Source organism: Thermothelomyces heterothallicus, assembly GCF_042370625.1.
Source record: "Thermothelomyces heterothallicus CBS 202.75 unplaced genomic scaffold P884_scaffold_1, whole genome shotgun sequence".
Lineage (NCBI taxonomy): Eukaryota > Fungi > Ascomycota > Sordariomycetes > Sordariales > Chaetomiaceae > Thermothelomyces > Thermothelomyces heterothallicus.
Genome location: NW_027192562.1, coordinates 1060256 through 1087913, shown reverse-complemented (window position 1 = coordinate 1087913; position 27658 = coordinate 1060256). Strand labels below are relative to the sequence as shown.

At 56.3% G+C, this 27658-nt stretch overlaps 7 protein-coding genes across 7 annotated transcripts; 3 read left to right on the top strand and 4 right to left on the bottom strand.

The window, feature by feature from the left end:
• Positions 1–4997: 4997 nt before the first annotated feature.
• On the top strand, positions 4998–8248 carry P884DRAFT_189324 (uncharacterized protein; the record flags this gene model as incomplete). The annotated part of the gene is made up of 3 exons (XM_069437430.1): positions 4998–6936; positions 7071–8021; positions 8139–8248. The coding sequence occupies 3 exons, from the start codon at positions 4998–5000 to the stop codon at positions 8246–8248; spliced, it is 3000 nt and encodes a 999-aa protein (XP_069301617.1).
• An 847-nt stretch (positions 8249–9095) lies between these two features.
• Positions 9096–10475, top strand: P884DRAFT_214465 (S-adenosyl-L-methionine-dependent methyltransferase). The gene is made up of 3 exons (XM_069439231.1): positions 9096–9304; positions 9592–9874; positions 9977–10475. The coding sequence occupies exons 1-3, from the start codon at positions 9249–9251 to the stop codon at positions 10424–10426; spliced, it is 789 nt and encodes a 262-aa protein (XP_069301616.1). The 5' UTR covers positions 9096–9248; the 3' UTR covers positions 10427–10475.
• Positions 10476–10821: 346 nt separating this feature from the next.
• P884DRAFT_304620 (armadillo-type protein) lies at positions 10822–13106 on the bottom strand (the record flags this gene model as incomplete). The annotated part of the gene is made up of 7 exons (XM_069445078.1): positions 10822–11181; positions 11239–11677; positions 11745–12004; positions 12067–12558; positions 12636–12787; positions 12866–12971; positions 13041–13106. The coding sequence occupies 7 exons, from the start codon at positions 13104–13106 to the stop codon at positions 10822–10824; spliced, it is 1875 nt and encodes a 624-aa protein (XP_069301615.1).
• Positions 13107–14257: 1151 nt separating this feature from the next.
• P884DRAFT_234061 (protein-tyrosine phosphatase-like protein) lies at positions 14258–17282 on the bottom strand. Its single transcript, XM_069439904.1, has 2 exons — positions 16962–17282; positions 14258–16908 (listed from the first exon to the last, which is right to left on the bottom strand). Exons 1-2 carry the CDS (start codon positions 16983–16985, stop codon positions 14443–14445), a joined length of 2490 nt encoding a protein of 829 aa, XP_069301614.1. The 5' UTR covers positions 16986–17282; the 3' UTR covers positions 14258–14442.
• Positions 17283–17677: 395 nt separating this feature from the next.
• P884DRAFT_190186 (40S ribosomal protein uS3) lies at positions 17678–18587 on the top strand (the record flags this gene model as incomplete). Its single annotated transcript, XM_069437497.1, has 2 exons — positions 17678–17700; positions 17828–18587. 2 exons carry the CDS (start codon positions 17678–17680, stop codon positions 18585–18587), a joined length of 783 nt encoding a protein of 260 aa, XP_069301613.1.
• Positions 18588–19878: 1291 nt separating this feature from the next.
• P884DRAFT_4603 (magnesium transporter NIPA-domain-containing protein) lies at positions 19879–22170 on the bottom strand. The gene is made up of 7 exons (XM_069445910.1): positions 21884–22170; positions 21749–21792; positions 21651–21676; positions 21448–21538; positions 21135–21386; positions 20757–21048; positions 19879–20694 (listed from the first exon to the last, which is right to left on the bottom strand). The coding sequence occupies exons 1-7, from the start codon at positions 21895–21897 to the stop codon at positions 20124–20126; spliced, it is 1290 nt and encodes a 429-aa protein (XP_069301612.1). The 5' UTR covers positions 21898–22170; the 3' UTR covers positions 19879–20123.
• Positions 22171–24374: 2204 nt separating this feature from the next.
• On the bottom strand, positions 24375–27450 carry P884DRAFT_265886 (uncharacterized protein; the record flags this gene model as incomplete). Its single annotated transcript, XM_069441983.1, has 4 exons — positions 24375–24397; positions 24453–24761; positions 24798–25304; positions 25425–27450. 4 exons carry the CDS (start codon positions 27448–27450, stop codon positions 24375–24377), a joined length of 2865 nt encoding a protein of 954 aa, XP_069301611.1.
• Between the last annotated feature and the right edge of the window lie 208 nt (positions 27451–27658).

The window sequence follows — 27658 nt, the reverse complement described above, 5'->3', positions numbered from 1 at the left end:
CGGTCAGAATTCTGAAGGCCTCAGAAAAGCCAACCCCTCCAGGTTGAGTGGCCGTAGCCCGGAGGTAGGGCGCGCTATCCGGTACCACTGCCTACCCTGCTCTTCCGGATACCCTTTGTGGTCACCTTCAGTCAGTGACTTTAATGATGGCCCCGTTGATGGGTTCGGTTCAAAATAGTAGTTACATGCATGCTATCTGTGAGAGTCTCTTCGGGGCGGATACGGAGATGGGCTTTTGCAGACGTCGTGGGGTAATAATTCCGGAGGGCTCCCAGGATCTGATCTTCGTGTACGGTATAATCACGCTCAAAGTCAACTCCTGTGTGTGATTTTCATTTGGAGAATGCTGACCTTACCCCAGGCATTCTGGTCAAGTCTGGCCGTGTCATCCCGTGGTTCCAACTGGTCTGGGCACCTTAAGGGATGACGTTTCTAGATATTAGTCTGCTTCGCGCCGTACCTGATCCGCTGAAGTCGTGGTTTTCACGGCCTACGTAGCCCACATGGGGAATCTCTCCTTCATTCAGCCAAGGGTCGCCGTCATGCCAGTCCACCAGGCCATGTACTCCTTACCCGGATGTTAATTACATTACTGTTTCTACACTGTCCGTGGACCTACCATTGCCTCATCATGTCTGGCGTCTCCCTTAGGCGCGCAGATGCGAGCTGCCAGTAGTTCCTCGGGCTCGGGCATGCCCGTAGGTATGACACCAGTGGCGTGGTATGCTCTGCAGGCGGTCTTCAGTCTCACCTTGAGGCTACGTGACGCAGCGTTGGTGCCGAACCCATTATCGGTAGCCTTCATGTGGAAGCGACGAATCCACTGGCAGGTGCGGATGAGCATTTCCTCGTTGCCCCGACATTCGTACCGCGCGCGTGCAAGACAATCTTGGACTGGCCGGATGATAGTGGACGGCGATGGGTACAGCATTCCGGACTTGATGATCGAGGTGCTGGTGTGAGGGTCAACCTCTGTGCCTACGAGGCTCGTATTCACATCCTTGGGGTGCTCGTATGCGACGCGAGAAGAATCGGCGTCGCCATCCCCGCTCGTGTTTCCATCCCCATCGTCGCCCCTAAGGATGAACTGACCGGTCGCGGCTCTGGGCCGGGAGGTAGAGGACCTGCCAGGCAGGGCAGAGGGCTGGCGCACCGGTAGCAGCGGATGTAGTGGTTGACCTAGCCACGACGATGGCTGCGACGAGGGTTTAGGGACATTGGTCGGTCGCACGCTTAGTGATGATGGCCATTGCTTTTTTTATACTGCGTTGATCTGTGGTGAGCAACTGCTCTGGCGGATGGTTGAGGTTGTTGAGATCCGTGGTCGCGGTCCGCACGACGCGTTTCCTGGTCAGTTTCAACTCCGACTGCGCAACATGGTTCATACGAGTAAACGTCGACTAGGTTGATATACCGCTGTCCCAGAGGACTCGTATGTAAGCGGCGAGAGAACCAGCCTAATCACTACTGTTCTGTCGGGTTGTTTGTAAAGGTCGACCCTTGGTTACTTACGTTGTTATTAGGAAGCTGCATACTCCTATCCACAAATTTTCCTTTTTCAAGTGCGATTTGCGAGCCTCCATACCGCTCCATGGCCAACCGGAACCATCTGATCCAGCAAAGGCTTCCATATATGGATCGTTTCTCCATCATCCGAACTTCAATCCATCGGTCTCGCGATGAACGCGATTAGCCACATGTCTAGTGCAGCCCACCAAAACCACCAAGAAAGAAAACAGCAAAATTAATACCATGAACGCCCTCAAAATGTGCAAAGATGCCATAATATCAGCCAAATTCACGTCAGGTTGGTATACGGGGTAGATAGCAACATAAGCCCTTCCTTCTCGCAGTTACAGGATACCAGATTCTCCCTTCTAGTCGCCCCTGTAGTTTGCCTATTTGATGCCCCAACGGCTCTAGACGGCCACTCGTAATGATAGTAAAATGCTGGATAGTAATGGGAACTCCTTATTTCTGACTAGTTTGTATACGAGTTTGGGTATCTAATAGTTGTTCGAGGTGCTAGAGAAGCTATGCCATCTTTGATTGGTTTTATATACCTTTCCTGGCCTACCCAAAGCAACTAGCGAACAAACAAACAAACAAAGAAAGGGGGGGCTGTACGGAGTAGTGCTAATCTACACCTTGTTTTGTGGCCTGCGTCCGACTTACCTGGCATCCCTCGGTAACGCCAAACCAAGAAGATGCTTTGGAAGAAAACAAAAAAAAAAGGGGGGGGGGGGGGAGGGGGGAATAACGCCCTGTGTACGGTGAGACGCTCCGCATCCTGTTCTCAATGTGACATGGACGTTCCTCGGCTTGCTACAGCTGAATGACTTCGATCCGAGACATCCCCAGCGAGAGATGAGATCGGTCTTCACCTCTACCGCAAGCGAACGAGGGCTAGGATGCAGCTAACGTCTCTGATTCGGGAACAGAGGTCCTGCATTGTCGTTCATTCTGACTCGCAGTGGCATTCGGAAAGCAGCAACACGCAAGCTACCAGGGAGATGTATATATGTTTTTCGTCTCCGGCGTCCGCCCCGGGGTTTCGGGTCCGGGCCCCCCGAATCGCGAATATGTGGGTCGTCTTCCGCTTGACTGCAATCCAACGAGAACCTGCACTGTCCGGCCCCCAGACTTCTCAGGTCTTGTGTTACCGTCGTAGTGGAGGGTAGTGTAGTAGTGGACAAGAAGTGCCCCGAGCGCTGAGCCGAGAAACGGACGCATATCCAGTTGGAGGTGGTCCCCGAGCGGTGATAAATGTTGCAAAGACTTGTAGATTCGATCTCGCCCTGATCAACTGTTGGAAACAGGTTTTGCTCGTCAGTTGTATCGTTTAACTCGTGTGGCACATCAGCTCCATCGTATTCTTTGTAGGGTCGAGAGAAAGAATAAGCTGAATAAAAGTACAGAAGTAAAAAAAAAAAAAAAAAAAAAAAAAAAAACCGCTTGGTGTCTGGTTTACATTCAGTGATCGCCACCAACGCGGTCGTCCAAATCTGGATGCTGGATTATATGTTTGTGGAGAGCGCTGAAATCTCTTGTGACTGTAAACTTCGTGGTGATGAAGCTTGAACCCTAACTGCTCGTGTAAAGTATGTACCCCCGTACTGCGCTGACGCTAGTATCCGCAGCCATACGGATTACTTAGTGGATGATGATGGGTTTGTGGTTGCTATTATTAGACTAGATAGTTACAGGGCATACGCGGTTAGGTATCAGACTCGCTAACAATACACTAGAGAGCAGGGCTGGAAAACCCCACCCGCCCCCGTCGCCCCTCCAGCCAAACGGGGCATGAGCTGCGAGGGGAAAAAAAGCTTCTTTTGAACTTGGCCATGAGGTGTTTCAAAGCCGGGGATTATTAGAAGACAGTTCTCTGGTAAGGTTACATCATTATAAATCGCCCCCGGGCCGCCCGGCATGAGTGAAGGCGAGTTGCTGAGCATCGAAGCTCTGGTTGCTCTATCGAACCCAGTTTTAGTTGGGCGACACAGTTCGTTGATCAATGAGACCGGTAGCGGCTTGGAGGGGGAGGGTGGGAAGGTGTTTGCGGAACGTCGATTGCATAGCAGCGGGGTATCGGGCTGGCTGCGCTCTCGCATCCCCCTTTTTCGGCTCTTCAGCAGCTGACGCGATGTTATGCTGATAAACATTTGAGATTGGCTATCGACCTTCATGGCATATATATATCGTGGCAAATCCGCTGTCGTAAAATGCGTGTATTGTGTCCGCGTCGGTATCAACTGGGCGCGCTTCCATCCAGAATCACACACGAATGCCCAAGAGCTCCACACAGGTCAGTGTGCCAGGAAATCGATGCTGACCTGCTTGGCCTAGACGCTCGTAGAGGGTCATCCTTGCGCATCACAACCCTTTCTGTCTTGATATTCGCAGTGGTTCCAACTTATCATCCGCAGGTAGATGTCGGCTGCACTGCGTCCCGCTTTTTTACTGCGTACAGATGAATGAAACAACAACTAAACTAGGTATGGATATATACTATACGGAGGGCGGATCCGTACAATTATCTTTACTACAAGTACTGCACAACCTAAGCACCTAATGTAGTGCAGCGTGTTGAACCAGGATTGGGGACACACGGAGGCAATGCAGAAAGCCGCTCTTTGTCCTTTGCAGGAGCTTTCGCAAAATATGTCACATCGGCGCCGCGGGGTATCGAGCCCCAACGTTTGCCCATTTGAAGCCTCTCCAATCGCCAGTATCCATCCAGCCATTCAACTTGTTCGCTCCAGTCCTTGGCGCTGACCCTTGCTCTGCTGCCTTGTTTGGACCATTAGGACCCCTTGTCTTGATCCCCTGCGCTGATGAGGGGCAGCCGGCGGCCCAGTGCATGGGGCGCAGACCGCGAGAGAGAGAGAGAGAGAGAGAGCACTTGCATTCTTGGATGTGATTTCGTCTCGCCCTCCCTCCACACTGGCACGATTCAGGCGACCCGTCCGAGTCGCTGACCTGTCGCGCGCTTGCACGCACGTTCATTGCATCCTTGCAAGTTAGAGCCGCCGAGCCGTAGGTCCTAGGGCATTGCAGCGTGCATCGCCCGGGCTCGCAGCTCGCCGAACTACGGAGTAGTCGCAGATCTGCTCCGGTTCCTTTTCGCTTGGCCGCTTGGAGAAGTGGTCGCGGTTGAGGGTGACGGTGTGGTTTGCGCCCTTTTTACGGCTTTGACGCTTGCGCATTCGCCGAATCATCTACATACCTTAATGTAGGTTGGCTCTCCCCGCACCCCGTCCCGCCAGCCTGCCTTTTGGTTTTGGTCTGAACCCTAAATCCGAGGGCCGCCCGGGCAGGTCGCTTCACTGCCCGTCGGTCGCGCCGCAGCAGCAGCAGGAGCAGGAGCAGGAGCAGGAGCAGGAGCAGGAGCAGCCCGAGTCCAGCGACCGCCTTCCATTTAGCACCCGCTGATCGCTGCACCTGCTAATCTTTCACCGCCCGCGCGCACGCAGCATTTGATCCTTCCCGGCGCAAGCATGCCGTCCAAGCTCCCTTGGTCTGGCAAGAACAACCGCTCTCAACACAATCTCGTGGCATCAACGGGTGCCGAGGACCCTGCTTCGGTGCCCGCATCGGCTGCTGGTGGTGCGAACCCCCCGAGTGTGGGTGCGGGTGCGGGTGCGGGTGCGGGCGGTGCAAACACCCCCTCAGCCTCGCCCAACCCGGCCTTCAGCTCCAGCGAATCCTTTCAAACCGACACCGCGAACGCCGGCCGGGGTAATCACGCACAACAACAACCCCCGCCTCCGCCGCCACACTTGGTTAACCCCTACGGCGACCCTGGTGCCGGCGACAACTCCGCGAGCATTCCGCCGCAGCTGCAGCACTCTAACAGTGTTTCGGCCGCCTTCGACTCGCGCCGGCAGCGGGACGACCAAGAATTTCCCGACCAGGTGACGCGCTCCCAATCGTATCGCTACACACAGCCGTCCCCCACTTCAACCCAACTGCTCCTCCAGCAGCAGCATCAGGAGCACCAGCAGCAGCATCACCACCAGCACTATCACCACCACCACCACCACCAGCAACACGCACAACATCCACAACACCCACAACACCCACAACACCCACAACACCCACAACACCCACAACACCCGCAACACCAACAAATTCAGCCACTGCCAGGATCTGCCTCGGCCGAGGATCTTAGCTCTCCTGGCCACCCAAACATTTCGTCGGCCGTTCTTGGTGCTCCCCCACGACCCCATTACGCCCAACAGCAGCAGCCGCCACCGTCGCCCCAGGCCCAGCCTCCGAAGCCGAAGCAGTCTACTCGCAAGCTGATCAAAAACATACTCAATCCCCGGGGCCAGGACTTCGCACCTCAGGCGCAACATAACCAACACGGCGGTGCCGCAGGCCCAGCACGCAGGAACTCGAAGCGCGTGAGCCTCCCTACGCCGTACCCCCCCTCAATTCGGACCGGCGTCTCCCAGATCTCGCTCGATCAGCAGCAGCAGCTCGAGTGGCAGAACCAGGGCCCTCCCACTCAGCCATCCCCCCTGCAAGGTGTAGGATCTTTCCGCGAATCGTTCGTAATTGAGGACTCTGACCAAGAGCTGCGCGTGCAGAACCCACAGGACAACCATCACTCGACCATCCGGCCAGTCCCAGCTTCGGACGCCGAGTCGTCCTCGTACTCGACTGAAGATAACGGGTACCGCCCACACAGAGGACATCTCTCGTCTCACGGTCAGCTTCCCCCCGAGCTGCAACACCAGCAATATAACCAGGCGGTTTTCGAAGCCGACTCGCATCCGCATCAGCACCAGCAACAACAACAAAAACAACAACAGCAACAACCACAGTATCAGTTCTCAGACTACCAGCAGCAGCAACAGCAGCAGCAGCAGGCCCAGTATCAGGTCAGCAACCAGCAGGCATTTTCGGGACACCTTGCCGCCAATCCGCAGCACCAGAACGCCGAAACCGTGTCGCAGCTGTCGCATGAGTCTCCCACCAACGATTCGGACCAGCCTTCTAGTAGCGCACCACCGCCGACGGTGCAGAGCGGCTCCGCTGCGGTAAACTACCCCGCCCAGACACAGGATCATCCCGGACTGCAGAACCCACTACCTGGTGCTCAAACTCGGGCCCCGCAGCAGCAAACCATGGCCCCACCATCCGGCGGGCCGGCCCCGGCGCGGAGGTCCCAGGAGGCGGAGAAGATGCGTGAGCAAGTGCAGCCGCCGCCCGGGCCGCCACCGAACTACCGGCAGAGCCAACAGAACCCCAACATGAATCCGTTACCCCAACCTCCCAATGCGGGACCGCCGAACCCGAACTTCCGCGCTAGCAACGTGCCCGACAGGCAGCAGTTTGATGGACAGGGCGAGCCTCAAGGGCGTAACAGCCCGCAGCCCCCGCCTAGCGATCGCGCGGCCGAAGACCCCGAGAAAGCGTTCAAGGACCTCTGTACGACTAGCCGTCTTTTTTCTTTCTCTTCCTTTCCTTCATTTATTTTCTTTCTTTCTTTTACTCTTTTACCGCGCCCCCCCCCCCCACCCAATGTTCGATCATGCAGACTCCGCTAACAGTTGGCAATGCAGTGACCAAATACAAGAATGTCAAGCGGCTCTACTTTGACGGAAAGAAGGAGATTGAACAGTTGAATGGTCAAGTAGAGCAGCTCCAGAACGCCATAGCCAACCAGCGCATGTCGCAGAGCCGGACGTCACTCGACGACAGCGAGTACACGACACGCTTCAACCGCCTTAACGGCGCCATCAACAACCTGTCTTTCAATATCCGCAAAGATTGGGCCTCGCTACCGGCATGGCTGGCGCCCTTTGTGAGTCCTGACGCACTCAAAACGGGCAAGCAGGAGATGACGGCCGTTGGGCGAGCTGTCATCACGCGCTGGCTTGTAGACGAGATCTTCAACCGCTGCTTCCACCCGGGCCTGGATCCGGAGCTCAGCCGACAGCTCAAGGCCATCGAGCTCAACATCCGGAACTTTAGCTACACCATGAACAGCCAGGAGGAGTTTGACGCGCTGACGACCAAGGTAGTGAACTGGCGCATGGCTACGCTTGAGGGCCTGCAGGACGTGCTCCAAAGCCCCGAGAGCGCCAATTACAGAAACGATTTTACGCGACGGGCCACGAGCAACCTGACGGCGTCGCTCTTCCAGTACCTGGTCGACCCCCCACCGGCGGGCGTCGAGGGCAGCGCCAGCATGATTGTCGAGCTCGCCGTCGGCATCGCGAGCAACCTGCCCCTCGAGAGCCGCGACGTTGCCATCCTCTACCCCTTGCCCGAGCAGCCTATCCAGCCGGAGCTGATGGAGGTGGAAAAGACGGGCCTGCCAGCGTTGGAACCCCGCCCGTCCGATGCGAGCGAGGAGGCGCCGGGGGCGGGAGCGGGAGCGGGAGCGGGAGCGGGAGCGGGAGCGGCAGACAATGGTGGCGGTGCCGGTGGTGCTGGAGGAGGCAAGGAAGCGCCTACCAACAAGGACGGCGGCAGCGGCGGCAAGGACCGACGCGGCGACAAGAGATCGGGTATGTTGAGCGTCTTGGGGACCGCCGGCGGCGGCGGCGGCGGCGGCGGTAGCGGCAGCGGCAGCACGCCGAGCAGTAGGAAAGGTAGCATTGCTGACCCAGGTATGGCACAAACAGCTCACCCACCGCCCAAGGACCCGGGTAAGGTGCGCTTCGCCGGATTCGTCGCCGTCGAAGTGCGCGGCCGACAGGTGCTGGTCAAGGCGCCCGTGTGGACGCTGGGGTGATTTGTCACTGCGTCGAGGGTAAGAGCTTCTTCTCAAAACGATGGGTTCCGCTGTCTGGATGTTTACTCTTCGTAATGTGTTCTTCTAGGGCGTGGGAAGGATAATCGAATGGATATGGCGGGAATGCGAAGTGAGGCCGCCTTGTAGTGGATATTGGGGGAGGGAAACACGCCGTTGGCAGCTGCTGTGGTGAAAAGAAAGAAGACGAAGCCAAGGAGCTTGGTGTCGCGAGCCGGGCAGAGTGTGGTTCTAGGGGCGGAACGGGAGGATATAGGGTGATCGGGCTGAATGATTGGAGAGAAGGGTTACACCTGAAGGAAGGTTGGACAAGCCCCGTGGTTCCTCTTCGCCTTTTTTTTCCCTTTTTTTTCGTTCAATGCTTGGGATGATGGTTTGCCTCCTGCGGCGGAGGATGGATTGTCTTTTTTTCGTCCGTGCTATCTATGCATTGTCGATATATACCCAGAGAATCTGTCGTGGCAGGTATGAAGCCAGTACAATCGTCTTGCGCTATTAATAGCTGGTATGAACCATGGTGTCTGCTTCTTTGTGTAATGTACCGAACTATGTAGTAGATCAGGTAGGTTCATTAGGTAAGGTACCTGACTTAGGTATGTAATCAGTCAATTTGGATTACGGTCACAAGAACAACTTCCCTACTTGTACAACATACTTGCGCATAGAAGCACAAACCCAGCTTGATCCCACCTTCACCGCCTTCCTTTTTAGTGTGAACTGCGCTGCCCCTCCATGACCCCGCCAAGGGGGCAGAAAGATGTATCAGTGTAACAACAACAAAAGTGATTGTATGTACAGATAACATACCGGCTTTTAGTTTGACGGTGTGCTCCTAGTTGGTTAGGCAGAACCCGCGTCGTTATCGTCGTTGTTCTGGCCTGTTTTACACGGCCATTTACCGACATTCGACTCTCGTTTTCTAAAAGCCCCCCGACGTCTTGCCGTATCTAGCACAAGCATATATCCTTCCAGAGCGAAAGAAATGGCGGACTCGACCCCGTCACACCTTGACCCTTCCGCCCTCGGCACAAAAGAATAGTTTGTTTCCCCTCCCCCCCCCCCCCCCCTTTTTTTTTTTTTTTTTTTTTTTTTTTTTTTTTTTTTTTTTTTTTTTTTTTTTTTTTTTTTTTTTTTTTTTTTTTTTTTTTTTTTTTTTTTCCTCCCCCCCTTTTTCCCCCTCCGATCACACTTCTTTCCAGCCACCCCCCCCCCCCCCCCCAAACCCACCTCCCTTTGCTTTCTCTTCTCCTTCAACCTCTTCCGAGACGAGACGTGGACGGACTAACACGTAAAAAACCGGGACAAAAACATGAAAAAAAATAAAGCTGGGACTCGCTGTACGAGAAGGAGCTATCCAACCACGCCGAGAACCCGCGCGACGAGGGGACCGTCTGGTTCGACGACTCGGACGCCGAGGCCAAGATGGTCGCGTACCTGGACGAGCACGCCGAGGCGGACCACGCGCTCGACCGCGCCGCCGCCGCCGTCCTCGACCTCGGCTGCGGCAACGGCAGCCTGCTCTTCGCCCTCCGCGAAGACGGCTGGCGCGGCCGCCTGCTCGGCGTCGACTACAGCGAGAGGAGCGTCGAGCTGGCCAGGCGGGTCGGCGTCTCGAGGCGGAGGGCCGCGCGCAGCGGCGGCGAGGCGAGAGCAGAAGAAGAGGGGAAGGAGACCGGGGAGGAAGAGGAGGAGAAGGGGGAGGAGGAGGAGGAGGACGACGACGACGATACAGAAAGAGAGGTGGAGTTCAAGGTGTGGGACGTCCTCAACGGATCGCTCGCCGACGTCCGGGCTGCACAACCAACGGCCACGACGGCGGCGCAGGGAAGCGAGCAGGGCCAAGGGTGGGATCTGGTCCTCGACAAGGGCACCTTCGACGCCGTCTCGCTCAGCGGCGAGCGGGATGACAAGGGGCGGCGGGTCTGCGAGGGCTACGGCGAGCGCGTGCTCCAGCTTCTGCGGACGGGCGGGATCTTCCTCGTGACGAGCTGCAACTGGACCGAGAAGGAACTGCGCGACTGGTTCGAGACGAAGACACCGCCCACCGCGACGGGGGAGAGGCTGCGGCTGGCTGGGAGCATACAGTATCCGAGCTTCGAGTTTGCCGGTGTTCAGGGCCAAACGATTAGTAGTCTCTGCTTTGAGAAAACTGCGGCCTAGTAGATAATAGGTCCAAAGAAGCTCACGAGCACGGGTCAACAAGGACGACAGACAAAAAAAAAAAAAAAAAAAAAAAAAACCAGAGCCCGCGACCCGAAGCTCGTCGGTCAATTGTGCCTTGCGAACCTTATTCCTTAATCTTCTTGGGGGCCCCTGGGCATACATCAGCACCCAACATGCCGGCCAGAATGCCCGATGCAGGTCTATCAACGTTGATCCACTACCTTCCATGCGCTGCAGTACGCAAAGCATCATTTAGCCCTACACCCGAATGAAGAAATGACTTGGATCGTTGTTTTCTTTTCTTAACAGAGAAACAGGCAGGTCCTGGGCTTGAGATCGCAAGCGCGGCAAGCAACGCAGGAACAGAATTGCTTCGTTATAACTTCTCTCGTCTATGGTGATGTGTTCATAGGCTCGCCAGCAGGCCCAGCAGCTCCCGTCGCCGCATTCGCCGCCATGGTCGCAAAATACCGCACATCCACGTCGTCATCCTTCTGGAGCTTCTCCAGGCTGGGCATGATCCGCTCGTCAATCAGCTGCTGGCCCCTCGGCGATGGGCTGAAGGGCGTCTTGGCCTGCTCCAGCGTGTAGATGGTGCCCTGGTCCGGCAGGCGGCGCAGGGCCGAGATCAGGGCCGAGTACGTCTTCGCGACGTTGAACCGAATGTTGGGAATCTCGTCGTTTGTGAGTTTTTCCAGCATGGGAAGGATCGACTTAGCGATCACGTCCATGGTCACGACGGTGGAGAGTGTCTGCTCCTGTCAGTGTGGGCCCCTTCGAGATGTTCCAGACGATAATGATCTGCTTACCGAGATCGCGAAGCACGTCGTCATCCTGTAGAGGTAGTTGGGATGCGCTCCCATCGCCATTACCTTGGGGATGATGGCCTCGCTCGCCCACTCGACACCAAACACTTCGGTGAGCTTCTTGAGGTTGTGTGTTGCCGCCTCGCGGATGGAGAAAACGGTGTCGCCGAGCCACCCCATGCACAATTGACTGAGCTTATCATCGAAAAATTGTATGCCGAGCTGGCTGGCGAGCAGTGGCATGTGGCCGATGATTGCGAGCCGCACGCGCCATTGCTTGTCCTCGGCGAGCTGGACGATGGCGGGCAGAAGGGATTGCGCCAGCAGGTCGATGCCAATCACCTGATTTACCAGCTCCAGCTTCGAGATGATGTGCAGGCGCACCTCGGGATACTCATCTTTGAGCATCTGGAGGAACATGGGCAAGAGGTGATCGATGGTCCTGTCAACCGTCAGAATGTGCCCCTCTCTCTCTCCCCCCCGGCGTACTTGATTGAGCCGTAACGTACTCTTGCTTGCCCAGGATCGGAGCCAGACCGCTGATCTGTGTTCCGAGGGCCGCGCGCACGTGCTGCGAGCTGTCCGACACCAGGTTTTCCACAGTGCCCATTATGTCGCTGAGGAGGGTGTTCCGGTCGACCAGGGCGCAGAAGCCGGGGATCTGGCCGGCAATAGCGGTCCTGACCTCGGCCTCGTTGTCCTTGAGCAGCTTGACAAAGGCGGGGACCAAGTCGCGGGCGACCACCTCCTCATCTACTGCCTTGGCGATCTGCACATTCCCGTCAGTTCTGGCCCAGGCCTCTGAAGCTCCTGATGAAGCGGTTGACGGACCTTCTCGAACCGGTCGGCAATCATGTACCGGACCCTCCAGCTCTTATCGTCTATCAAGCCGCGCAGCGAGGTGAGGAGCACGCCGTGGCTCGCCTGTTGCTCCTTGGGAACGACTTCTGCAATCGAAATCAGGACCTCGACCGTGAGCAGCCGGACGCTATCCTGGTCGTCCTGAACGAGGTGCTGAAACATGGGTATCATCTCCTCCACAACGATCGCGGCGGGCATCTCCTTCACGAACTTGGCCAAGTTGGTAGCAGCCTGGCGGCGGACCATGGGCGTGTCATCGTGGACCAGCTGGCCAAACTGCTGCCGGAGTTGTGCCTGGACGGGAGGCGAGACCTTGGAATAGGGAGCCGTGTAAAGCCCGCATCCCGAGACCCTGGAGGTGAACCAGTCGGCCTTGGAGAGGCGGATGGTGAGGGGGATGAAGTATTCCTCGATTTGTTGGGTCGAGAGCTCGCCGCAGATCTTGTTCAGCGACTCGACAGCCTGCGGAACACGGCGCATCAGTCAACTGAGCCCATCACCATTTATTTTAATTACCGGAGCCGTCCTTGCGCGCATACCTTGTCCCGGACGACGGGCTCCTCGATGGCCGCGAGGTTCTCGAGCGGGGAGAGCAGCACATGGCCCCACTGAGGACCGCCGACATACTCGATAAAGCTCCCGAGCTCCTCGCTCAGGGCAACGAGAACTTCGTCCTCATCCTCGACGGACTCTGCAGCCGGGGCGTGTTAGCGATCGATGGACGCGGGTCCGCAACGTTGGGCCAGAGGTGGGGAGGTTTTTGGCTGACCGTCAAGAAAGGGGATCAGCTCATCGCGAGTGCGCTCGGCGCCCAGGGCAAGGGCAATGGTCGAGAGGCGGTGGATGGCATTGAGTCGGAGCAGGACATCGTCGTGCTGGGGCACACGAGGTTAATCATGGGAGGCTGCAACGAGTGGCCCGGGGGAGGGGCGTCACCGCCATACCTTCAATTCGTCGATCAGCACGGCGATGGGGTAGAGCTCGTCGTTGGGGTTCGTCGCGTCAGCCATGGTGGGCGACCGTGGAAAGAGGGAGAGGGCGCGACTGTCGCAGGAAATCCGAGGGTCGGCGTCTATGTTTCGGCAGAGTTCAAAGCTGATGTTGTTTTGGGCAGGTGCTGACTGGGGCTGGGCGGCTGGGATCGCGTGTGGGTGCGGTGCGGGATGTGATGCAATGGGAAAGTGGGTGTTGGGACCGACCGGGCGTCTTTGACGAACACACCCGCGACAACGAGTGGGCTACCGCCTTGACGGTAAGGAGCTTGCTTGTCGGCGCTGATGGCGTCCCCGGCCTCGAAAATGCTGCTAAACTCTGGATTGTTATGAGATCACCCGGCGACCGTAGAATGAAGCAAAATGGCGAGTAGAACCAAATCCAGACGCCCGGCGTAATTGGCGGGATGCGCATCAGAGGATCGATAATGGAATTGCGGGCGGGACGTCAAGGCAAGCTCCCGACCAGTCAACACCGGGCCCAGGAACAAGGCCTAACGTTAACAAAATCCAAGGCAATGGCCATTTTGGGCCGCTACCAGACACTAGTTATCGGTCAGTGCGCTGTGCACGAGCCCAGCCAGCCAGTCGTCTGCGGGGCTGCCGAGGAGTGGGGTAACTGAACTGAGCTGTGGATTCAAGTCGCAGCAGCACGCAGTCGCAGTCCTGTATCTGAAATGCTTCGCGAGGCATGCTCACCCTGCAATTCTAAAATGGGGATAATCACGACCTAGAGTAGAGGAAGGCACTTCCTGAACTGGCCACCTCAGAGCGTGAATCAACCAACTGTTCAAGTAGCGTGTAAGATCAGCTCACCTGCCTCAGGTTATTTTCCCGGCATTTACTGGAGTTCTTCAATGTCACCACTTCCACTACCAACCAAGCAAAAAGCTTACCAACCAAGCAGTTCCCTGAACAACTTGTCCCACAACATTTCCGAAGCCTCTGGCCTGTTTCCTGTGGTCCAATTCCATCGAATCCCAGATAAAAAAAATCGTGGTCATATAGTTGCTCATCACCCTGGACGAAGCGCGCTCAGAGGAGACTCTCTACCTTTCCCCAACGTTGGCAACCTCAATGGGCGTTTCAAATCTCAACCGATCAATGTCGGGAAGCCTCCACAGAGCTCAAGAACTCAGACGCCCCGCTTCCTGCTGGATTATCCAAATGTCGGGATAGAGCCATCAACTGTCTCTTCATAACCTCAACTTCGTATTTATGCTGAGTAGCCCATACCCTAATGCAAAGTCTTCCCGTCTCCGGACGGACGTACCAAGATTCCTCGCCTTCCGGCGCTGAGATACAGCAACGCTAACCTGACAAACAATCCCGCTTTATGCCGGTGCAGTCTAACTCAGTCAATGCTCTTCATCTCTTGCCCTCCGTCCTCCTCTTTCGGTTTCCGGCTACCCTTATCACCAACGAAGCCATTAGCCTCGGAAGAATGCGCACCCGGTCGATTCCTTCCCGTGCTGGAACTTCCCATAGCACTTCCAAAGACACCCTTCCCAATAGCCAGCCCGGAAAGCCTATCCTGTAGGGCTCCGAGGGCACCAGGCATCCCGCCTGTACTAGCGCTGCGATTCAACGACGCGGTCGTCCTAGCTTCCGGCGTTAGAGCCTCATGAGCAGTCTCGACACCCGCGAGAACGGACTGGCTCGCCGTCAATCCCGGAGGTTGCAAGCTGCGAGACGAACTGGCCGAGTCCCCAGACCCGGTCTCGGACTGGCTGCTTGCGGTTTCACCACCAACACCAGGCTCTGACAGTCCCGATGCGGCCTGATAGGCTGCAACGCGCTCTGCTGTGGCGAGAGAAGCATTGATGTCGCCGTTCATCTCGTCGTCGGTACGATTGAAAAGCTGATACCACCATCGCACCTCACCCAGGCGCGGGAAGATGAGCCGCTCCCGGCCTTTTATGTGATCATCGATAGTCGGGTCATATTGGTCGTTAGTGAACTCCTGGCGGCGACTTAAAAAGTAAGCCCATACGCTGCGAGTGCGCTCATGCAGCTTCGCCTCGCGGCGCTGCCGCTCGTTGTTGAACAGAAAGGTGCCGTACTGGCATGAATACACGTGATAGAGTAAGCGCCGAAGCATGCGTTCATTAAATTCAAACCGCGTCGGGTGTTGCCGCAGGAGCTGGTACGTGGCGTCGAGGAACTGGTGAAAGACGGGCGACACGTCCCTGGGCCTCGTGGCGTGATCTTCGGTAATGGGAGCGTAACCCTGCTTCGAGTCGTCCGCCGCCAAAGATTCCTCCGCTTCTGGGGCGGGCGTATCTTTCTCGGTACCCATACTCTTGTTCCACAGCCGCTTTGCGCTTGCAAAAGCGCTCTCGATAGCGTCTCCCCGACCCTCGCTCTCGCCGGGTCGGATCGTTGAGCCGGCCAACGCGTCGCTATCCACGGTGAACCAGCTCTCGTGACTCATGTGGCCGGACCGCAATTGGAACATGTGCCCAAACGAGAGCCATTCCTTCTCGACCAAGACAATGAAACCGTCGATGGTGCGATAATAGGGGTCAAGCATCAGCTGGGCCAGGGCGCTCAGCTGGCTCGTCCGGTCCCAGCCGTCCGAGCAATGGATGAGCACATGGGAATGCTGGATGCCAACCTGCCGCGCGATGATAGCCGAGCCGTCCAGGATGCCGCTAATGTGCTTCAGCCATTTGCTTTTGGCCAGGAGGTCTCGGTTGGGGGGTAAGGGTGAAATGTCGGCGTCCTTGATAGCGTTGACGACCTTTTCCAGGGAATCCCTCATGACGTGAATATTGTCTATATTTAGGAAAACCTTCTTGGCAAATCTGTAGTAGTCCATGTTCTCCGACCCCATCCCTATCGCCTGCATGGCATACGAGTTGATCGCAGGCCGGGCGTCGACGATGAGGTTGTGTTGCTGCGCGCCGTATATCAGTCGCTTGCCCGTCTTTTCGTCGTACTGCGCGTTGGTGCCAGCAATGAGCTCGTCCTCCATCCGCATCCGCTCCGTTTCTGACAACGACGCGTCAGAATCGGCGCTCTCGGCGCTCAGATCCACGTGGCTGGACGATGGGCTGCGGTCCGTGTTGGCGGAAAGAGCGACATCAAGAGAGTCCATAGAGGCAGAAAAGCAAGCCCCGACGAGGCGCTCATCTTGGATGCTGCGCTTCCCCCGAAGCCCCACGAACGGCTGCGAACTGCGGGTTATGGTGCAGTTATTGACGGGATGGAGGTAACTGAGCGTCGGTATCCGGGCGCGGGAGCGAAATGCGGCAGCGTACTTGAGCGTGTTATCCGAGATTCTGGACGGCACCACTAATACGGCCGGGTAGGTCGGGGAGAAGGTATAGTCCTTGTTGATGTTGGTTATCCTCCACCCAAGGTCCGCTGACTTCTCGCTGATACCCTGCCGCCTGAATTCGGCCCTCGCATCGTACAGATCCCAACCGTTGATCTTGTTCTCGGGAGAACCTGGCGGCGGAGTGTAGTTGAAGGCCAGAAGGTTCTCTATGCTCCCCAGCCGGCACGTCCTCGCGCGGATGAACTCGAAGGCGTCCCGGGCCTGTTTGTCCTCGGCAAAATTGAAACACACAAAGGTGAAATCCCGGAAACGGATGCGTATCGACGAGGGCACACCGCTCGCGGGAGCAGTCAGCCGCAGTGTGCAGTGGCCTATGACATGAAAAGCAAACCAGACCTGCCTGACCCGCTTCTTCAACTGCGGGTTGGCGGTAGTCGCGGATTCGGGAGGAAACTGGAAAACGAGGTGGTAGTCATTCAGCGCCAGATCACCGAGCTCGGGTTTCCCGCCTCGTAAGGCGTGCACGTTGCGGAAGACCTGGTAGGTGTTTTAGCACGATCCCCGCATTCGTTGCCGCGCGGGACACGTACGTGCTTGCTCTGCGGAACCGACATGGCGGGTCAGATACAAATTAGGAATGGCAATGGTGCTATTCGGCGGTAGCGGTAAGTAAGGTAGGAGCTCGGAGCAGCAGCTCGAGAAACGTGAGGGCGACAGGGATACTTTTGACGATGCGCGGGGGCAGTCCTGAAATTCATCCGTAGGTAAGCACGTCGAGTGGGAGATGAAGTAGTAGGGCCCAGCCCGGCATGGTCAACGCATCACGTTGAGAGGCTGCGGCGAGCTTCCTTCTTGCTGTCAACCGATATGTTGGGGCAACAGCAATCACAAGACCTCTTGCTTGTCGACTACCATGTGCTTGCCCAGCTTGACAAGGCCACAAAGAGAAAGTGGACGCTAGTGCTTGACGTCGGCAGCGCCCCACCACCTTCCCAGAGATGCGGCGGGCCCGAGCTGGACCGAGCGCGGCAGCCGCAGGCCGCATGGCTGAGAAATCCTCTAGACACACACCCAAAGCCTCACAAAGCCACCCCTTTTACCGCGTCTGACAGCTGATTGGCTGAGACAAACCCTACTCCACATCACAGCCAGAACCGGTAGCAGCCCACCAAGAAATCGCAAAAAGCCGTTGTGCAGGTCGAATTTCCCCCCAGTCTGAAAAAAGTCGGGTGAACATCGCGACAGGGCCGTGCCTCAACCTCTGCAACAATTGAAGTCGTGAGGATTTCATCGCCAGATCGCAACCATGGCTGTTCCCGGCACTCAGATGTAAGCAGTGCAGAGTCCCTGTCCTTTGGGCGAACCGCCGGCGAGCATCGAACGTTTCGAAACCGCCGGTTGGTGTGCGGTGCAGATATGGAGGGGACTTTGAGGCTGACATATTCGCCGTCTGCAGCTCCAAGCGGAGAAAGTTCGTCGCCGACGGTGTGTTCTACGCCGAGCTGAACGAGTTCTTCCAGCGCGAGCTGGCTGAGGAGGGCTACTCCGGCGTCGAGGTCCGCGTCACCCCGACCGTTACCGACATCATCATCCGCGCCACACACACTCAGGAGGTTCTGGGCGAGCAGGGTCGCCGGATCCGCGAGCTCACCAGCCTGATCCAGAAGCGCTTCAAGTTCCCCGAGAACTCGGTCTCCCTCTATGCCGCCAAGGTCCAGAACCGCGGTCTCTCGGCCGTCGCTCAGTGCGAGTCCCTCCGCTACAAGCTGCTCAACGGTCTTGCCGTTCGCCGTGCCTGCTACGGCGTCCTCCGCTTCATCATGGAGAGCGGTGCCAAGGGTTGCGAGGTCGTCGTTTCCGGCAAGCTGCGCGCTGCCCGCGCCAAGAGCATGAAGTTCACCGACGGCTTCATGATCCACTCCGGCCAGCCGGCCAAGGACTTCATCGACAGCGCCACCCGCCACGTCCTGCTCCGCCAGGGTGTGCTCGGTATCAAGGTCAAGATCATGCGCGGCAGCGACCCGGAGGGCAAGGCCGGCCCGCAGAAGTCGCTCCCTGATGCCGTCACCATCATCGAGCCCAAGGAGGAGGCCCCGGTCGTTCAGCCCATGAGCCAGGATTACGGCGCTAAGGCCGCCGCTGCTCAGGCTGCTGCTGAGGCTGCCCGTCAGGAGGAGCAGGCGGGTGAGGAGGAGCCCGTCGCTGCCGAGCAATAGGGTGTTAACGGCGGTGGTGTTGTGGCTCTTTCTCCCGCTCAGGGTGACTCTCCCCCCTTCGACGGCGCTCCTGTTGTCGATGCTAGCGTCGTCGACCACGGCTTCGGCGACAATGGCTTCGGCGATGCCAGCACCATCGACGTTATCGGTTGGTAATCGCAAGGGAAGATGGGCTCTGACTGGGAGGGGTTCTTCGGGCGCGCCACACGCTCGACAGTATGGTTGCGGATGGATGGGTCACTCGGCGTCAACTTTGAGCATATTGCATTGAGTCTGCAAAACGGGAAAACGGACGGAATGATGCTTTGGAGGGTGGATTTGTAACTATCCCGGCCAATCCATGGACAGGGCAGTTAACGTCGGACGATGTGCAGTCGCTCGAGGAATAAACCTCTAACCAAACTTGCCCTTGTCGTGATGTGATGAGCAGAGTGATGCGAATTGCTGCTTCCTACGGAAACCTCGACCTTGGGGGAGCTTGCGTATAAACCATCGACATATCCACAACGCGGCATCCAGTATCGAAGCCGAGGGGACTTGAGTCAAAGCAAACAGTAGCTGACTGCATCCAGCCTGTCATCTGTTAGTGCCGTGCTCGCGAAGTTCTATTCTGAAAGGAGATTCCACGAACCTCGGCCAACAGATGGGAGCAGAATGACAGAATCATAAATTTGGTAGTGTTGTACAGTTACAAACGCCGTTCTAGAGGCGGCAGGTTTTAGAGACAGTGTGAGAATGAGCAAGTTCCCCCCTCCCCCCCCCCCCCCCCTTTTTCCTTCTCCCCCAGCAATTGTCTTGACCGAATATAAGCTACCCAGCAACGCCTAAGTGCAATGTGCCGCCGCATTGCCTGCCCGCCTGCTCGCCTGCCAAAGTTCGAATAAAGGTCGTGAGAAGACCTCTGGCATCAAGAAACCGTCCCCAATACCGACCACCCCTCCTGCCCAATTGACTGAAATTCGCTTTCCTGCTCCCCCCATTGATCTCCTCCGCGCCCGTCCGCCGTTTCCCATCATGATCTTCGCCCAAGATTCCACGTCCGTCATATCAATCCCCCGAGAGAAAAGAGAAAAGGAGAAACAGAAATATACAATATGCCAAGACCTCCGCGCCTAAGAGAGTAGAAACAGCAGCGCTCTACCGCCTTGGTGTAACCTCCCTCTTCCACAGCCTGACTGTGTGGACATTAGGGCACCACGTCATCTGTAAGAGCTGGGCTAGATTATTTCGCTAGCCCGGTACCTGGCGCGTACCTGGCTGGCTCGAACCGCAACTCGACTGCGGCACTAGAGAATACAGACGCGGTGGTTCTGTGTGTTTGTCTCTCTGTCTCGTATCCCGTTTATCGAACGTGGAAAAAGCACCACAAATTAGTAGTGGCCGGGTGCTTCCAAACGAGGCAAAATGGAGGGCCCGCCGAACGGAGCCAGCAAGCAAAACGATGAAAAGAAGTTCAATTCGGCCAAAAGAGGCAAGAAGAAAAAAGAAGAAGAAAAAATTTGGTTTCCAAGCGCCGTCATCAACCATCATCACCCATCACCTCTCGCCCGGCTTTCGATTCTGCAACTCTATCGAGTCACTCGTGCGCTTCACCCCGAGGCGCGCCGGTCCGGCCCTCGTGCCGCCGTTTGGCGGGTGCCCGTTTCCCCTCTGGGTGGGAAAGTTTTGCATCATGGGCGAGCGCGGGTCATCGCCCCCTTCCTCGTCCGTGTCCTCGGCGAGGTCGCCGAGACCGAACCCGCCGGCGCTCTCCTCCTCGTCGTAGGCGCGGATGAGACCCTCGCGGTCGCGGTTGCTGCCGGTGCTCATCCGGCTTCCGCCGACGCCGCCGCCGTGCGACCGGCGGGCTTCCATGCTCATGCGCGTCTGGATGCTCGAAATCATGTCGGTGCCCGTGATGTCGCCGTTGCTGCGGCGTGCAAGCATCTTGGTGCCGTTGGGATCGCTGCGGCTAAGATTTAGGAGGTAGACGCCAGTGAATGTGACGAGGAAGCCGCAGATGAGGGAGAGCGTGTTGACTGCTTCGGTAGTGTTGAAGCCCTTGAAAAGAATGAAGGAGGCGCACAGCGTGGCAGTGGTGAAGGTGACGTAGTAGAGCGGGTTGACACTGAGAGGGGGAAGGTTAGCGTGACGAAGCCCGCGAGCAAAATACCCAAGCAAGGAACGTACATGTTGGTAGGAAACTGGCTCAACGCTTTGTTGAAGTAATTCATCTGGGTCAGGATGCAGACCGCAGTGATAATCATGAAGACGTAGGTCGAAGGATGCGTGAACTGGTTGTGGCCCGCAAAGGTCAACTTCAGCGCGATGCCAAATGCCTTGACAGCCATGACCGAAATCGAACCGACAGTAGAGCAGATGCTGAGGTAGATGAGGGGGTTCCTTCTCCCGTAGATCGGGGCGACCTTGTAGATCATTACAACCGCAAAGATGCAGACGGCCAGGGAATAAAAAAGGAAACCTGGCCCTAGTCAGCAGGGTGACTACGTGAGGGAGAAGGGGGTGTTGGGTTGTGCTGTGTGGCTGGGGGTTAAGACGGGTGCGTACCCGGCTGGATGGCGTAGTTAAGGATCTGGTCGACGGTCTCAATCTCCTCGTCAGGAGGGGCGTGTAAGACGATGATCACCGCACCGATCAGACAGATTGCGCTCCCCAGCTTGCCCAGAGTCCCCAGCTCTTCCTTGAGAAAGTAGGCACCTAGGACAGCCCCTATCAAGACGGACAAGGCGCCTAGTGGTGTGACGAGAATGGCGGGCGCGAAAGCGTATGCCGCAAAGTTGAAGACCTCTCCGAGCACCACTGTGAACGGCCGTTAGCGCGCCTGTCGCGATGGCCTAGCCATGGGAGAGGAAGTCCGTACAGCAGATGATACCGGCCCACCATATCGGGCTTCGCAGGTAGACGAACCCATCGCCCTCGAATCCATGCCGCTCCTCTGCGTGCATTAAACCCTGAAAGTTCCGTGGTCAGCACGACCGCTCCGGTTCGGGCGTACGTGGTACATATCTCCCCAGTAGCGAGGATCTCGTTTCACTGGTCCGAAGAGGTTGGGGGACGCCGTACTTTCTTGGTGATCACGAAACTGGTGCCTGCGGTTCCCGGCCGTTAGCGCTCTTGAAGCCTTTGTCATTTGTCATGCAACCAATGGGCGAGGCGCATACCGATGGCTAAACTCGAGGTCATGGCCAGGGCCAGACCGATGTACCTGCGATTAAGCCGTCCATGTCAGTTTCTGACCTGTCTTCTCGTCCCGCGCCGTTGAGACAAGACAGTTTGCGCCCCGGAGGGAGACGTACTTGTCTTCAAGCATCTCGTCGAAAGCGGAGGCAACTTGTAACGAGCGTGCGCAGGGGCAGACGGCAATCGGCTACCGGGATTGAGTCCAGCCAAAGCGACAGACCGAGGCGGACAAAAAAGAGAGGGGCACTGCGCTCGCGCCGGGCGAGGGTTCGGAAAAACGAGAGAGAAAAGAAAGTAAGAAGGAATGAGAGACTATAGAATGGCTATTGGCAACGGAACATTCGGGTTCTGCCGATTGTGCACGTTTGTCTCTTTCCGGAGCTGTTGTTGTTTTGTCGTTTTGTCCCGTTCACTGGCCTACTTGTTTCCCGTCGGTCGTCGGAAGAGGACACAATGGAGTCGAGTCGAATTTCGTCCGGCGTTTGCGTTGGGCCCTTGGGGCTCTTTTTTTTCCCCTTTGCTTCTTTTTTTTTTTTCTTTTTCTTTTCGTCCTGCACAAATGCAAAGCTGCGATTGTGGCGGTCGACCAAAAAATGAGCGAGTCCCTTGGTCCTTTTCGCGACGACAGTCAGTGTGGCCAGCGACAGCTATTTTCGCGCCGTGGAGAGTTCAAGTTTCATTCAAGGCCCCTGCTGCGCTGAATGGTGCGAGAGAGGTCTGGGGGCGGGCGGCGTTTCAAGAACCTCGAGCAACCCCTGGTCAGGCAGAGGAACCCCTGCCTTGGCCGACGCCGTGCCTTGAGGCGGGAGTGGCCAGATCCCCAGAACCCCCCCGTGACCCCACGAAGCAACTACACTACGGACGGAGACAGCAGAGTCAACTCATGTTAGCACGCGCCGGATCGCACCAGCCCACCAGCCCACCAGCCCGACCGGCCCGGCGACCGGCGACCCGATCGTCGAACCACTGCCCAAGTCCTCTTCGCGCGCTAGTTAGCGTCCGGAGCAAAGACACTAAGAACTGTGTTAACGGATTGCAAATAACTAGACCTCGGGCCCTAACACGTTAATCTTGACCGGATCGAACTTTAAGTTAGCACTACCCTACTCGTGCACTACGCGAGATCCCAGAACACACTGATATTTTCTCACAAACCCGCCGGATACCCATCTTTACTCAGCGGAGACCGACTCCCAATTTTCACCCAAGGGTACGGAGTAATTGTAGAGATCAAGAAAACTTTCCACTGAAGAGTTTTGGTTGGTTTGAATTTCACAACCATACCAGAGTGGGACCAACGAGAGCCATTCCTCGGCCCCAGACGTTCTTGGGCCGCAATGAGTCCACGTAAGTCTCTCCACTCCCTGCTGAACTCTCCGATGGGGAAAACCACCGGCCAGAAAAGTCCGGGTTGTTGAGAATGCCCAGGACTCGGACCAGAGGTTGTACAGACAAAAACATCTGAAACCATTGCAACACACTGGCAGTCCAATTGTTTGCATATGCAGTTGCCATTAGGATGACCTGCCAACTACGCAGCAAGTACGGAGTAACTAATCCAACCATACACACTTCAACTCGATCGATACCCCTAGGCCTTGCAGGTTTGGAGTTGAAAGCGGCCCGTTTTCTCATTCTGGAAAGCCCGAGTCTTCACATGTTTCTTTGATTCTCAGAGTCTAACTCATGCTTTCGCCGAGAGGCTCTTTGCAACCCCAATGACCAAAGACCCGTCTCTAAGCAGCCAAGACCAAGTACGGCGTGGTAGCATTGCGGTGCCGAAGGGCTTTCCTTTGCGCTTCGCAGACTAGCAGTAAGACAAAGAGGTGGTACCGAGCGAGTGCTCCTTCTGCATTTCTGATGAGATCGTCACGGGCCCATAACTTTAGAGCAACTGTTCACTACCAACACAAACCGGGTAGGGTAAAACTTAACACACCAGCGCCATCACTCATGGGTGACAGAAGAACACCGAAAAAGAAAAAGGAAAGCTAGCCCATCTCTTCGCCACCCCACTGGCATTGAACGCCGGCCCGTCTATCACCCCAAGGATCGTATCGCAAGATAAACTCCGAGATCAGCCTAGCCCCGACGACAAAACAGTCCCTGCGGCTGAACGACCGTTCCCGACTGAGCTAAGTGCCCGACTGCTGAGAATCAAGGGTTACAGCCCAGATCCGTGCCCCATCAACCTTGTTTTGAGAGCCACCAACTCCAAAGTTCAGTAGTCCTACACATGGAAAGGTCGGTTAAGATGCTGTGTTAGACGCGCTGTTAAGGCGCCATCCCGGCTCGGCGTCGGAATTGATTAACCATGCTTCTAATGGCTATTGGCACGTCGGCATATCGGGTCTCGAGCAGAACAAGTCTATCAATGTTGATCGGGACGTAGAGGCCCAGAAGTGCCGTCCTTTTCTGGAATCTTCGTGCCGCAACTTACCTGTCAAGTTCCTAGAGAGTAATTATGAGTTTGCCGGGATATCAATGTCAATGTCGGATATAGGATGGGATAAGGAAGGAACTGGGGGATTACAGTCCGGTGCAAGGTTGAACTACAACCAAGTCCGGATCCAGAAACATAGTGGGGCGCTGCGCGCACGTCTGCCATCAAGTCCGACGACGCTTGTGGTCTGTGTTGCCGTCAGTAAATGCGCATCCTTTTTGAAAAGGGCAATGACGGCATACCGGTCTTGTCGGCAAGACTTTCTTCCTCGTCAGTCCGGCTTCGTTTGCCAGAGCCGCCTGGTGAGGCCAAAACACTCTCCTTCGACTCCTCATGGTCGACACTAGCATATTGAGACGCTAGTCGTTCCTCGTACTCATCCTCGTCGTTCTCCCAGTCAATCTCGTCGTGATTGACGCCGGGAACCACCGACTGTTGCGACCTGTCATTCCTTGGCGCAAATGCATCGTCTGCTGTTTCCTCAGGGTTGTAGTCGATCTCCTCATCGCCGTCCATTGTCGTACTCGTGTGGACGGACGCCGTTTCCACCGCTGTGTCGGAAGGGGCTCCAGTTCCTAAATTCTTACCGGCGGATTCGCCTGAGGTCGCGGCGGTAGCTAGCTCCCGAACGCGCTCGGCTTCGCCGGGTGCAGTGTCTGTAGCATCATACGTGATCGCATACTCGCCATCTTCGTCCGCATCTTCGTTGATGGTGGATGGATCAGGCTCATCATCGAATGCGAGTATAAGGTCGTTATCTTGATAAGCGAGTTTGTTAGCATCGGATAAGACGGTCACAGTAATGTTGCTGGGCTGAAGAGCTTTGCTCGTGCAGAGAGGCTCTGAAGAGCTGGCACAAACCCACTTGGGAATGGTTCCATGTCTCGGGGAGGCTAAGCTCTGCGCTCGCGATCCAGACATGGAAGCTTTGTGCTCTAAGTCGCCGCCACGCGTCACTTCATCTCCGTCGTCCGGAGAGACAATCTCCGAAAACCCTTGTTCCTTAACCGTACTGTTAGAGCCGAAGGCTGGCAGAGCAGGCTGCTGTGATGTTCCTGACAGCTTGGGTGCTTCTCCAGACTTGGAGTCATAGCCTTGGCGCTCAGTTTTGATCAATACACTGAGGGGACTTTCATCCGAAGAACAAAAAGGCGTGGCGGATGACTGAACAATGGGGGTGGAAGTTGCTGGGAGAAGAGAAAGAAGGTATTTACCGTTTGAGTCCGCTCCGTGCTCGGGTTCACCGTCTTCGGGAACGGCAGCTTCAACTGCACTGGAGCCTGGAACCTCAGCAGACTCCTCGACAGACCCATCATCATGTTGCTCAGCCATGTGATAATCATGCTCGTCGGTCTCCTCGAGAGGGTGTTGTGGAACACCTGAATCGTCCCCGGTCTGTTCATTCCAAGATCCGCTCTCGCCAATATCTTCAGAATGTGACTCGCCGGGAACATTCTCAAGGTGTTCCTCTGCATCGGGAACTTCCTCATCCGGAGCCACTTCCAAATCCTCATTTGAACCAAAAGTCTCTCCGTCGGGAGTCTCTCCATTGTGCTCCTCTGTATTGGAAATTACCTCACCCGCGGCATCTTCGAAGTGCTCCGAAGTATCTAGAGTCTCCTCGTCGGGAGCCTCTTCAACGTTGTCCTCTTCAACGTTGTTCTCTGCATCGAGAGTCCCGTCGCCGGGGGCATCTTCAAAATGCTCCATTGTGTTGAGATTCTCTTCGTCGGGAGCCTCTTTAGTGTGCTCCTCTGCTTCGAGGGTCTCCTCGCCGGGAACGTCTCCGACATGCTCTGCTGTATCGTGGATTTCCCAACTGCGCGGGTCCTCCATGTGCTCCTCCGCGACAAACTCTCGTTCGCTAGTTGAATGCTGAGGAACATGCTCATGCTCATGCTCTTCCGCCACGTCTTCGTGATCGAGGGCTACTTCAGATTCAAGCGGTCCACTTTCTTGAAGATGGTTCGCGGCAGCATCTCCACCTTCGTCTTCATAATCACCCGGGTCTGCCCTCTCGGACGCCTCATCATGGACATCCAGGGCGCTTGTCCGGCTTCTCTCATCAGCGTTCTCCGACAGTTCGGAATCATCCGCATCAGGAGAGCAATTCTTGACCCGCTCAGCGTCGGCAAGAATCTCAAGAAAATGCTCCTCGCTATCCCGCCGTACCGTCAGGATGATGACAGGATCTGCGGACACGCCAGGTACTCGGCGTAGCGTAGAATGGCAATCAAGAATCTCACGGAAAGTGCGGTTCAGGAATTTCGCATTTGACCGCTCCCCAAACTCGAGGTCAAGGGGGTCGAAACGAATCAGCAGCTCATCTGAAGGCGCAATCTCCTCAGAGATAACAGCCCGAAGAGCAGAGAGGAATTGTGACAGTGGACGATCCAGGTCCTTAACATCGGAAAGGAAGTAGGAATCAGGATCGTCATCCGAGGTCCCAAACAAAGAGTAGCACTCTTGGTTGTAGATGACCTCGATGTCGGGAATTTCGGAGACTGTGTGAGCAAGGGTTTCAAGCTCTTCTTCGAGGTTGCCGTCGTAATGATCAGCGTTGCACTGTTCAGGCGTAAATTCATCCACAGGATCCAGGCCACCCTGTTCATGCTCGGAGGGCTCTGCCTCATTGGTGTGGCTAAGTGAGCCCTGTGATTCCGTGTTCTCATTATGTGGCTCGAGGTCAATGTCTCCTCGATTCCAAGACTCATCGTTCTCCTGTATTGAAGCCTCGTGGTGGCTGTCGTCGGTCTGGGAAGCGGCTTCCAAGTGCGTCTCAGACGGGATGCTTGGCAACCCACCGTCCGCTTCGCCAGCCTCTGTGTTGCTCTCACCGGCATTGACGCCAGTGGCTAGGTGGTCGTCGTCCTCGTACCCAATTTCGTCTTGGTACTCCACGTTGTCTCTGGCATCACTGTCGGCAAGTTCTGTGTTTTGAATGTGCTCGCCACTTGCCGTGGCTTGGTGGGCTTCAGAAACTGTCAGATCGAGTTCTGGCTCGGCATCGACATCGTCGGAAGCCTCCTCAGCGGAAAGTTGCTCCATTTCCTCGTATGCATCTTCGGGGTCCTCGCCGGGGAGGGCTTGCTCGGGATCCTCGTATGACCTATCCAAGCCGAGATCATATCTCTTCGCGTCAAGATCATCATGCTCGGCGTTTGCCTTCAGGTCTAACTGAAACCCTAGATCCAGTTGGTCGGGAGGCCCCGAGTCCACAGATAGCCCGGCATGTTCCATTGTAAATCTTGTGCGAGTAGCCAGGGGCACGCCAAATGTCGAATGCAAGAGATCTGTGGGTGAGTCGGGGTGACTGCTTTGCTAAAACGAGCCTATTCGCATACACCGCTTTGGAAAAGTAGTGAAACTGGCACCAGTCGTTGGTAACGAGCTGACACTCTCGAGACGACGTCGGAGGCACGCAGTGGGGTGGCGCTGATGGGGATCG

What these genes read in the sequence shown, in the direction of transcription:
- P884DRAFT_214465 (XM_069439231.1), top strand. Translation starts at nt 9,249, where the DNA reads ATGGCGGACTCGACCCCGTCACACCTTGACCCTTCCGCCCTCGGCACA. An exon ending in GCCCTCGGCACAAAAGAATA is followed by an intron (nt 9,305 to 9,591) that starts GTTTGTTTCCCC and finishes AAAAAAATAAAG; the next exon opens with CTGGGACTCGCTGTACGAGA. An exon ending in AGCTGGCCAGGCGGGTCGGC is followed by an intron (nt 9,875 to 9,976) that starts GTCTCGAGGCGG and finishes GAGGAGGAGGAG; the next exon opens with GAGGACGACGACGACGATAC.
- P884DRAFT_234061 (XM_069439904.1), bottom strand. Translation starts at nt 16,985, where the DNA reads ATGTCGGTTCCGCAGAGCAAGCAC. An exon ending in CGGTTCCGCAGAGCAAGCAC is followed by an intron (nt 16,909 to 16,961) that starts GTACGTGTCCCG and finishes AACACCTACCAG; the next exon opens with GTCTTCCGCAACGTGCACGC.
- P884DRAFT_4603 (XM_069445910.1), bottom strand. An exon ending in GTTTCGTGATCACCAAGAAA is followed by an intron (nt 21,539 to 21,650) that starts GTACGGCGTCCC and finishes CGGAACTTTCAG; the next exon opens with GGTTTAATGCACGCAGAGGA. An exon ending in TAACTACGCCATCCAGCCGG is followed by an intron (nt 21,049 to 21,134) that starts GTACGCACCCGT and finishes GACTAGGGCCAG; the next exon opens with GTTTCCTTTTTTATTCCCTG.